General features: G+C 39.3%; 1 protein-coding gene across 2 annotated transcripts in view; it reads right to left on the reverse strand.

Annotated features, from left to right (window-relative positions):
• The window catches only part of LOC137973465 (uncharacterized), a 28,702-nt gene that overhangs the window by 7,031 nt on the left and 9,171 nt on the right, over positions 1 to 12,500 (reverse strand). The window contains exons 6-14 of one of the 2 annotated variants that reach the window (XM_068820290.1): positions 12,026 to 12,154; positions 10,275 to 10,598; positions 8,811 to 8,923; positions 8,323 to 8,381; positions 5,289 to 5,452; positions 4,129 to 4,416; positions 3,021 to 3,193; positions 1,200 to 1,422; positions 41 to 151 (exon numbers count right to left, since the gene is read on the reverse strand). In XM_068820290.1, the coding sequence (XP_068676391.1) occupies positions 41 to 151; positions 1,200 to 1,422; positions 3,021 to 3,193; positions 4,129 to 4,416; positions 5,289 to 5,452; positions 8,323 to 8,381; positions 8,811 to 8,923; positions 10,275 to 10,598; positions 12,026 to 12,154 (1,584 nt within the window). Of the gene's footprint in view, positions 1 to 40; positions 152 to 1,199; positions 1,426 to 3,020; positions 3,194 to 4,128; positions 4,417 to 5,288; positions 5,453 to 8,322; positions 8,382 to 8,810; positions 8,924 to 10,274; positions 10,599 to 12,025; positions 12,155 to 12,500 lie in introns of both variants that reach the window. The other variant, XM_068820289.1, reaches the window with a different exon arrangement.

The raw sequence follows: 12,500 nt of genomic DNA on the forward strand, positions 1-12,500 counted from the left end.
TGAAGGGACCCGAAAGAAATGCCGTTGAAGCCAGCCTTACCGTCAACTGAGCATGCGCCAATCAAGTTCACTAAATTGGGATGATTCCCTACTGATGACATTATCTCCAGCTCGTTCAGCAAGTCCTTGAAGTCGCTTTCCGTCGCTGAACCTGGTTGGTTGACGAAAACAAAAGACAGTTAAGCTAAACGAACTTATTTGAATAGAAACTTGAAAGTAATCTTTCGATTTATTTGCCTTCGCATTAATTGTCCCGCTTGATGGCTGGCTCTTAGAGCTCGCGCCATATTCCCAGCCCAGTCAATTGGAGGGAAAAAATAGAACCAATTTTGTGACTGGCTCTCGCACGCTTTCCCGCGTTTATTACCGGCTGCATGCCAGCATTTTCTCTGTGTTATGATTGGCTCGTTTCATTATGTGCGTCCAATTGGATATAGATAAAAAAAAGGCTTGGACTTTCTACGACACTTTATTTAAAGTGCTCTTGCAAGGAACACAATTGTTTTTGTTCTATATCTTAAGGGCTTAAACTCTTTCTAAGTCGACCGGGGATCATTAAGGCCTCTGTAAGTCCAACAATATTGCCACCTTTTCAGTGCAACTTCAATGGCAGAGAGCATGTCCAACGACATGCGTGGTTTAAGTTTTTTTATCCCCGACTCTGCGCCGAGAGGGTTTTCATCGGGAAGATATTTCGGGTTTCCCATCCCCTCCACTCAAAAGCCAAAATTCCATTTGGTTTTCTTTGATTTCATTTGATTTCTAAGGAGGACGTACACTTCGTTCCAGTAGACTCTTTGACGTTACGATTTTCGATATGTATAATACACATAGAATACTGATTTAAACAGATCACATCGACGGCAAATCATCAGAAATCTATAAGGAAAAACTTTAATAGTTTTCTGATGATTTGCTGTTGATGTGATCTCTTTAAATCAGTATTCTATGTAGATTGTATCTTATTTCAGGCTGTTTATTTAAAATAAGAAATCTAGAATTCTGTATAAACTAGCCTAATTACTCAGATTTCACCTTTTTATATTTGTAAATATTTTTTATTTTTAATTTCATTTTGATCATCTGTGTAATTATAAATAAATAAATAAATAAATAAATAAATGTAGACTGTGGAATTTCGATGGAATGTGGACCACTGTGGAAATATCTTGAAAAATGTCCTGTAGCTCTTTACTCACGTTTTAGCTTTTTTACCGCACAAGGGACGATGTGGCCATCTTCTTCGGTCAACTCTCCTTTAACCACCATTCCAAATTGCCCCTCCCCAAGAACTTTGCCCAATGTTAACAGGTGACGTGGAATTTCACGCCATGAAAACGAGGCCGCAGCTATGGACGCGCTTGCTTCGTTCGGTGCTGACGCGCCAGGGATTGGGGCATAGCGTTCGTGAGCCAAATGTTGCTGCTGACATTAAAATTGAGAAATATCAAAAAAATTAGTGCTTTGGGTTTAGGCTTAGATATGACCCTGAAAATCAAGCTTAATTGCTAGTTCACAGCACTCTCTTCAGGACAACCTCTAAGACAATACACCTTATTCCAAAATGGCCGCTGATTTATGCGGATACAAATTGGCCCTTGTTGCCTCGTTCAAGATAAAATATTCTTTAGAATTTTAAGCTTAAGAACGAGGCATCCAGGGCTTATTTGAATAAAAACAAAAGAATATTTAAATGTTGGCCATTTTGGAATAAGGTATATGAATCGGTAAAGACTCTAAGCAAAGTAGCGCAAAGCTAAGACTAGATTTCACGAGCGATAAAGCAATTCTTACAGAGCCATTAAGTTGTGGTGAATTAATATATGGTGGTCTAATCTAATTTATCAGATAGATATCGACGAAATACTGTGATGTTTCTTCTCAAAGGTGACTATGTGCACATATTGATGTCGTCATAGTTACGGACAAGTTAGCCAATAATATCATATTAGTGCATCCTATTCGCGCTTGAAGTATAATTTGACTTTTTAAAAGAAAATAACATTTTATTGAGAAACTTACTTTATCTTTGCATTTTCGTTATAATGCTTTGTGATGTTAATTTCATGTTAATTTCGTGCTGATATGATACCACGCGGTCACGCAATATTTGCGCTTATGCTTGAGTTCCTAATAAAATCAGTCTTACTGGAAAATTGTTATATCTTTTCAAAAGCTTGGTTACAAACTCATTAAATCCAACCTTTTCCTAGAAAGACGTTTGGCACAGAGGTTAGAGCAATCGCTCTCCGTTAATATGCCCCGGGTTTGTTTTCCGGGCTCGTGACGAAGGAGAGCAGCGATCCTCGCAATTATCTGGACAATTTAAGTACCTGTCTCTTATAGAAACCTCAATAATTCAGTTGGCTACAACGGGATGATTCGAATCCATCATGTCTGTGATGAGGGTGCAATGCTCAACCAACTAGGCTATGAAGCCACTGAGTTGGGAGCAGGTCAATGTTTTTTTTTGCGCTCAGGTGTTCCCGTGAAGGACTCGATGAATGAAATAAACGTAATAGTCATTTGAAGTGCGGTTTATAGACGAAGGAGGGAAGTGATCCTCCCACCTATCTGAAGAAGTCAAGCAACAGACCATTTTACAGTTGTGTGCTTAGTTACCTGGCCTGTGAATGAAAGTGAGGCTGGAGTTAACCTTCCTTTGATAGAAACCTCACTGCTTTTCTTATGTTAATGATGTTGTTGTCATGCTAATAAGTAGGAATTTAAATAAGAAAAGCTGTGAAGTTTCTAACCAAGCAAGATCAACTCCAGCCTCACTTTCATTCAAAGGCCAGGAAACTAAGCACACAACTGTAAAATGGTCAATTGTCTCTTATAGGGTTGCATATGTTGGTTCTTCTTTTCTTCCAGAGGTTTTTCTCCAGGGTCTTTAGTTTTCTCCTCTCACCAGAAGCAATAATTCTATTTGAACTGATTTTCACTCCGAACAATTAATAGGCTAAAAATCCTTTAGACTTGCACAGGGTGCTTCTCCGGCATTAATATTACTGACTTACCTGTTCCGGCGTGATTGGGTTCATGGGCACTGTCTCATCTGTAGCATCACCCTTCAGTTTTCTCTTCCTCCATCTTCTATAAACTAAGAGAGCTCCCAATCCAACGATGAGCAGTAAGAGGATGGGAAGAACGATAGCTAGTGCCAATGCTGAAGGACTCATCCCTGTAGAGGCTGAGGCAAATTTTTTTTTCTAATATCCTTTACTTCACATACAAATTCAATTTTACATTTTTTTTTCCTTTTGTTTGTGTGTACCTGTTAAACGTACTTACAAGATAATTTCCTCTTAAACTGACTCCTCGAGTAGTCACTTAAAGTAACTCTTCATAGTTTTTTATTTACTACGAAAAATGACCATTCTATTGGATTTATTGCGATTTGTTTTTCTGTTTCGCATTTCTTTTCAATAATTTCCTGAAGTGGCTACCGGATGGTTTAATCTCCTTGCGCCTACAGCTCCATAAATAGGTTTTCTTTAAAATTATTACATATAGGTAAAATACACATCGAAATGGCGCTAGTTAAGATCGACCGCATGACGACCATCAGATTAACGATGGTGATGATGATGATGATGATGATAAATGGGGAAGATGAAGAGGACAATGTTGATCAACAAGATGAACACTGTGAGGCGTTAAAGAATCCACAAATTTTTCGTGAAGCGAAAGAGAGGGGGGGGGGGGGGGTTTCCCGGTGTTGTGGTCTGTCCTCCTTTCACATAGGGTTGGGTGGATAAATGAGATCAAATATGGACTGATAGCTGCTGCTAGAGGCGCCATGAGACTGTATGTGATACGAGAAGCATCTAAACCCATCACCATGACGACGCCGATGATGATGATGATGATGCCGTCGATAATGATGAAGATGATAACGATATTGATGATGATTATGTTGACGATAACGATGATAAACAATTATAAAAATGATTGTGATAATGATGATGAAAATGGCGATATTTTTCATTCTCCCATCAGCGATATTTTCTTGGAAAAACTGCCAAAAAAATCAACAGATAATAATCACGACAGGACAAGCCGTCATTTCTAAACGTCCCAATTGACAGTTCACGATTTACTGTCATACACAATTAACAAACTTACCTTTTTTGGTACGCAGCTCCAATTCCTCACTGGGTTCTCCTTTTCCAAACTCATTTTCCGATTTCAGCCGCACGAAATACGGTGTATCCTGCTCTAGGTTGTAAAGCCTGTGGTCTTCTCCCCCAGTGAAGACGAATTGGGTCCATTTTTTCAGCCCAAACTTTTTAAACTGCAGCGAGTAACCATTAATGGCGTACATGTCATGCAATTCGGGGTGAGACCACGTGACCATAGCGTTAGTTGATGTGACGTCACTAAATGCTAGATTAACCGGTGGAGGGGGGACCTCTAAATCGAAAAAGAGATTAGAGGTCAAATTTTCTTTATATGATTCATTTTATATATCCTTTCGTTCAAACAAGCAGGGGAATAAAAAAGAACGGAGCAAAATAATTCAGTTTCAAATTCATTAAGACCGCTGGCCATGGATTAAAAATATTTTAAAATAAAATCTGCTCTTAGCCTTGGTCTAAAGGTAAATATTCACAAATGTTTGTCATTGGAGCAGATCCCAAAAATCAGTTTAAAGACTTTTTAACGAACCTCGTTTTAACTGTTGTTGAATTGTTCTACGGTCTCTAAGGTTACAGCTATAACAGATGGTTTTCAATCACGTGATGAGACGGCCATGTTAAATTGGTGCACAAAATAATAGCAAATTATGTCCCATGTTTTGCATTATAAGAGAGTCAAATTCCCAAAAGACTTTTCTCTCTATTGTTCTGTGCACCAACTTGGCCGCTGTGACGTCAGGTGAAAACCATCTCTAGGCCATTTTTCAGTTGTTTGCTCAGCGACCTAGCCTATGAATGGCTGCGAGGCTGCCGGTGACCTTGTATTGATACAGACCTCACTGCTTTTATCATGTAAATTGTGTTTGCTGTAATTCTAATCAGTCCATATTAACATTACAAAAGCATGAAGATTTGTATCAAAACAGGGTCACCGGCAGCCTCGCTCCTATTCTTAGGCCAGGTAACGTAGCTACAACTGTAAAATGGCTTCAAAGTAAAGGTCAGTACTTGCCCTACCCGTGTCGAGTGCACCTTCCTGGAGCACCCGAAACCAATATGGAGGCCTCAGCCGCCATGTGAAAACTTTAGGTCGGTTCTTTGTCATGTATTTATCAAAAAGTGTTCGTTACAGGCCTTCACACAAACCTCTTAATTGAAAAACTGGTTTCACTTTGAGGCTGCCTATTTTACCACTCTTCACGCTCACTCTAAGAGTTTTGCCAACTTTCTCTGCAACCACCGTCGGCTCCTTTTCGTCGGTTTTGTCCACTTTAACAATGACACGAAAACGCACTTTGACACTGCCATTCCTGTGACAAAAATACAAGTCTCTTGTGATAGTCCTTTCTGGACGGCATAAGCGGTTTCGCATTTGTTTAAACACTCATTCAACACTGCTTTCTTGGACTAAACGTCGAGAGCGTTTGATGAGGTCGTTCAACCTTGTTAAAAATGTTAAAAATGATCAAATCTCATTCAAAAAATGCGGACTCAAATTTAAAAATGATTTAAACTTTCATCGAACCATTCAAAATTGTTTTGCTCTCGTTGTTGCAGTACAAGGATGTAATATGTCTCAACCTTTTTTATCTTTCTTTTGTTTTTTTTTTATTAGCATGTCACTGTGTTAAATGGATTCACTTTGATGCTTCACGCATTATATCAGAACAGAAAGAAGCCATATTTACATGCAATAATATGCTGCACGTAAATGTAGGCTAGCCCTGAGAAGGACTGTTTTTGGTGACATTAGGCTGATTTAGCAACAGAACGGGAACGTCAGTGGCGACGTCGCGCGCAGCAAAACTACCAATGAGAATTTAAAATAGAGAAGAAAAGAGTCCACTCTATTCTGAATTCTCATTGGTGTTTTTTTCTGCGCGCGCCGTCGCCAGTGACGTTCCCGTTCTGTTGCTAAATCAGCCTATTGACTGACGTTTCGACAACCTGAGCGGAAGTCATTTCAGAGTCACGTGATGTCAGTATATGGCATAGATACTCTGGTCGTTGATGAGATTGGTCAATGAAACGAAGTCGTGATGTTACTGGTCAACTGTCAGTTAAGCCTTGATGATATTGACTGCAAGGACTTTAGGACAGTGATTTGTTGCTTTTCGATCCGTTTTGGTCTCACGTCTCCACGTGTATTGTTTCCCCCGCAGGTATTTGGTCCAGAGGCCAAACCCCGAGGAGGCAACCTAGAAGCCCCCGCGTAAAAAGGGAAAATACGAAAATTGGTAGAGATTGTATAGGGGAAAGCAATCTCGTTTGCTCAACCGAACTCGCAAGGTGATATGGGTATTGCTCAACCAAGCGCGCAAGGTGATATGGGTATTGCTCAACCAAGCGCGCAAGGTGATATCGGTGTAGTTCACCGAGTTTGCGAGGTGTTCTGGGTAACTTGAGTCACGTGGCAAAAAGTCACAACGAACATCGACATCAAAAGTGTGGTTCCATTGAAGGTGAGTAATTTTCGAATATTTACAGCGATTCCTTTTACTTTGAAAATAAAAGATTATAGTATCTGATAGAAAATCATATTGCCTGGGTCAGAAATCGATTTTTCCGATGCTAATCAAAAACAAAGGCGACGATTTGTTAGACACAAATCGGAAACTGAGGCGAAAGACTCGGTCCACAAATTGCTAGACGCAACCTCAGAAAGCAAAAGGCATAGTCTCAGTATCAACATTTTCAAACAATCTTCGATCATATTCAGAACAGTTGTTCACAGATAATAACAATGATCAGCGATCCCAATATAATAAGCGAGTTTTGTTCCCATTTTATAGTATTTCAAGGTACCGTGGAAAGAACCAACGTGGCTCAAAAATATGACGATGAAAGTTGCCTTCTAGTTAATGTTCCTGTTTCTGTTTTACTATCACATTTTCAAGGCATTTCCACAATTATGTAAATTGCTTTTCAAGTGATAGCGTGTTAAATAAACGTTGATGGAAACTGAAAATAAATGGCCGTTTGTTGCCCATCCCTTCCCTGCATCTTTCACTTTCATTTACCTACCTAATGAATTACACGTAGCATAATATGAAGACATCACAATGTGCAACACATATTAACTGGCAAAACACCTCACCTACCATCCATATTATCTTAGGTTGGGGCAGATTTAGTGAAAACTATTACTAGTTTTTAAAAGAGGTAGGTCAGTAATCATCAAAATAAGTTGAAAGATAGAAGTTATCCTCGAACGTAAATGGGCGATTGTCGCTTATAGAAACCAAAAAAATCAAGACCCCTTCAACGGGATTCGCCAGAAACCATGACTTCTGCGATAACGGTGCATTGCTCAACCAACTGAGCCATTCGCCCTTGTCACACGGCGGCCATATTGTCTCGCGAGACCAAAAAAGCTTTGATTTACCACGCCAAGCCTCACCCCATGGTTTCCACTACGAGGCTTGGCGTGGTAAAACAAAGCTTTTTTGATCTCCCGGGACAATATGGCCGCCGTGTGACAAGGGCGAATGAAGCTACTCATGCAGTTGGGAGCAGCTCAGTTTGTTGGGCTCATGTGTTCCAGTGAAAGAATTGATGAATAAAATAAATGTACATTTGAAGTGCGGGTTAGAAACGAAAGATAGAAGTGGTCCTTGCACTGGGATTACGTGGATCTCTCTCGCACTTGTCTATAATCCCCACTTCAAATGTATGCATTTCTTTTATAAAATAACTTGGCCAGTCTATTGTTTGTACGTCAACGAAGTCATGATGTCATTGGTCGACTGTCAGTTAAGCCAAGATGTCACTGGCTGTGAAGACTGTAAACAGTGATTGGTGCGTTTCGATCCGTCGTAGTCTAATGTCTGCATGTGTATTGTTGGTAACATGTACATAGGTCGGTGAGTTATTGTTATTAAAATAAGTTGCTCAGTCTATTGTTTGTCTGTTGGTGATACCATCGACACGTCACTCGTAGGTTATAGGAAGTTAAATATTAACCCAACCATTTAGCACAGACCCCACACAGCATATATCATCAGAATTTTTTCGACATATAATTGTATTTCCCGGATCAACTCTACTTAAATAACCAGCCATTGGAGTTTTCTTACCTGGGTTACCCAAGAATTAATTGCTGATTTCCTTTAAAGTTAATACTTACATTAAAAAGAACACCCGTTAAATGGTAAGTTTTGGAAATATCTCATTCACTCACACAAATTCGAGAATTTCAATTCTTTCGAATCCTTCGATATCCTCGAATAACAAAGTTAGCTGTTGAGAAAGGTAAAGAAAGAAATAAGCATTTAAAATGGTAACAGTACACGTTTCCTCACAAAATCCACAAAGAGGAGAATCACACCGAATTATTGGCAACACAAGTGAACAGTACCGGCTCGAATTGGGATATTTAGTTTAGTCAAAATGCTTATTTGGGGACGCATAGTGTCGTGAACCTCATTCCAGCAATCCGGGTTCGAATCCCAGCAATAAGTGCGCTCCAAAGTTCACTCAGCTTTCCTTTCATTTGAGGATGAAATTTAAGGGTGGCTCCCACCTCTGCCGTAAAAAAAAACATTAAAGAAAAAAAAGATCGGTAAAAGCTATTGAAAAAGGACCCTTCGGGTTACTTCTTTGCTTATAACGGCACGTACGAGCCTGTGAGAGATCAGTTTACGCTCATAATCAATGTTATATTCCTACCTCTTTTTTGACCTTTTCTTCCATATCTTGATACCTTTCTGACGACTTGTTTTCCAAGTCTTCGTCGAAGACTTCATCCTCAAGAGTTATAGCGACATCAACTTCCACGATATCTAAAAATCAAATGTTAAATTTTAGGATGCATTTACTTAGGAATTTTCCGGAAGAGGTAGCTTGCATGCAATCTCTAGAGACGAAAAAAATTAGTTAACGTCACGCGCGAATCAACAATAGGAATACACGGAAGACACTCGGTTTATTCTGCTCTCGACAGCACAGTGAACGGAATTGATAGAGTGGTGTTCATGTTTACTTAGAATAGGAGGAGACTTCAACAATTAGGCCAAGGCAGTATGAGTGTTTTTATTTTTTAACGAGGTGGAGTGTTTCAAGAAGAGTGTGATGATGATGATGATGATAATACCGATACCGATACCGATACCGATACCGATACCGATACCGACACTGATGATGATGATTGGAAGAATTGTAAGTAAAGTCAAATCGAATGAAATGATGTTTTCTTTTAATGAGAGGGGAAAACGGGAGTACCCTGAGAAAAACCTAGAGGAACATAGACGAGAAAAAGCAAACTCAACCCAGTTACGACGACACCGAATCTGGGAATCGAACCCGGGACACATTGGTGGAAGGCGGGTGCTATCAACACTGGTCCAACCTTGTTTCTCCCACTACAATATTAGTTTAATGATGGCTCATGCTCCATTATGGGTAAGAAGTAACGCCATTTTTTATTATGAAAGTGGAGTTTTCTCTCGCTCGATTTGGTGCGTTGTTTTGCACTTTGATACTAATAGGGAAATAAGAGGAAAAGTTTTTCTTAACTTTGACCGAAAAATAAGGAATTTGCTCTCAAGTATAATGTAGTTAACTAGAATATTGTATTCATCATTATCCGCAGAAAAAAGCCCTAATAAAATATCTTTAATACGGTAGCTTTTAGAGAAAACTTCTGTGATTTGAGGAGAATTTGAAGTATGTGGTGCGTATAACTTGAATGTGTAGTGTAGTTTCGATGTTCTGTGTTTAGCATAGATAGGTAGCGTAGTTTCGATATATAGCTCGAATGTATAGTCTAAAATTAAAGTGTAAACTAATAGAATGTTAAAAAATAAAAGAAATGTAAAAACCTTCCTCCAGACCTGGTCCGCTCTTTCAATGCAACTGATGGCAGTCAACTCTCTCGAGTGACCATTCTTAATCCCATGGGTAGTAATTTCTCATGCAAGACTACGCTGGAAAGGCCTGGTTTTGCGGAAAATCATCTAAAAATAACTCGATCTGTAAAAACGCCGTTCCACAAATACAATGAAGTTGCACGCTCATACCAATTCATGCTCTCCTAAATACTCCAGAATTTTCTCTTAATATAAAACTGGAAAAGCAGAAGCGGTTAGTGTTATCATAGCCTCTTGATCAGAAAAAGAGAAACGTTTCTATCACCTTTGTTTACCGTAAGGTTAACACTTCTTTCAGCCCTTCCAGCCACATTGACAGCACGACACTTGTAAATTCCACTGTCGTGAACTCGAGTGTTAAACACCAGTAAAGAGCCATCCTTCTGAAGAATTTTCCCTCTTGTTATTTTAGTATCATCATCAAGAAATTCGAATTCAAGAACGTGACTCGACGCATTGACAAACTCGTCATCGGGCATTATCCAGAGAAAAGTCGGCTCTGGGTAGCCCCTTGCGTGACAGCGAAGTGTCACGTTTTCCTTCGTACCTGACGAAATCGGCAGATCGCTCTTCCAAATATAGGGTCGAGCTGAAATCAATAGTGAAAAGTCAATGATGGTATGCTGGATGATTGCAGAAAACCAGCTTGCATTTCATTTGCACTATATCAAAAAACAAAAAGGCCCATTAACAAACAAAGGAACAAGCCGTTTCTTTGTTTTGGGAGCAGCAACATGGCGGCCGTGACATCATGTGTGTCTTGAAAATGCATTCAAAATATTTTTCATAATTATAAATTTTTTACTTTACAGAACGCACATTTTCTCTATTTCAATTTAGAATCTCTTTGAATACTCCCTATAATTTTTGAGGTTCTGCGAAATTTGAAATGGAAGCCCCCAGAAGGAAACATCGTCAAATAAAACGTTTTGAGTTCGTGTTTAGCTGCCCCTTGCTTCATTTCTTTTAAATTCCGCAAAAAAAAAAATATATTAAAACACATATTACACGCAAATTTCTCTTCTAACTGGCCGCACAAGGTGCCTAAATTTAACTAAACTGCTAAACCTTTGTCCAAAGGCTGAGTTAATGAAAGACATTGGTCTTCCCTGAGATGACGACACAGACTCCCATGCATTAACGCCGTGACAGATTTTTTGCATTTTACTTTGTAACCGGGACGATAGAGCTACATTTAATTGGTACTAACTGTTTAAAAATAACGTACTCAAACAGTTTTCATTCTCTTTTCATTAAGAAAATCAAGAAAGGAAAAAGGCGACAAGTGGGCCACCTTGGACGACAAACTGAATTAAAGAAATGTGTGTTTGAACTGCAAGTTATAGACAAAAAGGTGAAGTGATCGATCCGCGAATTTATCTGGGAAATTTATAGGTGCCAATGGCCGTGTTTTCACGAGCGGTCTTTCAGGTCACTTAGCGACTGACAACCGAAAATTCCGTGAAAACAGTTCCTTTCCCAACTCGCTTAAAGTTAAGCGACTCGGCAAATTGCGATTGAATGCTAATTAATTTTAAGCCACCAACCCAGGTAACTTAAGCGAGTGGGCAATTTCAAATCGGAAATACCACAGGCGTGCTGCGCTATTGTTATTATTGTTATTATTGCATTGGCTGCTCTCTCCTCATTTAATCTTACCGGTGAAAACCCATATCATTTTTAAGTGGCTCAACGAAGTCTGCAAACAAACCACTTTCAGGGATGTTAAACGAGACAACGGCTGTCGTGAAAACACGGCCTATAACCCCAAAAACTTGTACGCATAATCTATGAAAAACACAAAAGAATGGGAAAACAAAACGTACAAGACAAAAAGGTCTATTCTCCAGATGAGTGCGAGAATCACTTCAATCTTTCGTTAACTTTATTAACATAACAAAACGCTTGCTCTTTTTGATGTTGATATACCATAATTGACTGAAAGAGGTTGCTTGATTACCCTCTACTCTATTACACTACACGATATGAACAGGTATTTTAAACCAACTGGCATACCGTGACAAATTCGAAATCCATCCCCGAAATAACCCTTCGGGCAGGTACAGTTGTAGGAGCCGATAGTATTGACACAAGTAGCTTTTTCGTGACATTCGTAAAAATCCGGCGATTGGCATTCATCAAAATCTGTTGAAAACAAAAAACAAAGATGTTTCAAATTGATACGGGATATTTAAAAAAATGATTATACGACAATGGAGGTAGAAATAAGAAAATACCGCCATAGAGGCGTTCGTGATTGAAAGAGACAGCCGTCAAGGAAAAAACCGCTTTAAAAACTTATTTCACTAAGGAGTGCACTTAGCAAATATTGAATGATTGAGTGAGTGAGTAAGTGAGTGCACCTCGCAATTGTTGATAGAGTGAGTGAGCGCACGAGTGAGTGATGAGTGATTGAGTGAATGAGTGAGCGATTCAGCGAGCGAATGAGTGAGTGAGCGATTGCGTGAGTGAGTGAGTGAGTGAGTGAGTA

The sequence above is a fragment of the Montipora foliosa genome, chromosome 10 (genome assembly GCF_036669935.1).
Source record: "Montipora foliosa isolate CH-2021 chromosome 10, ASM3666993v2, whole genome shotgun sequence".
Classification (NCBI taxonomy): Eukaryota; Metazoa; Cnidaria; class Anthozoa; order Scleractinia; family Acroporidae; genus Montipora; species Montipora foliosa.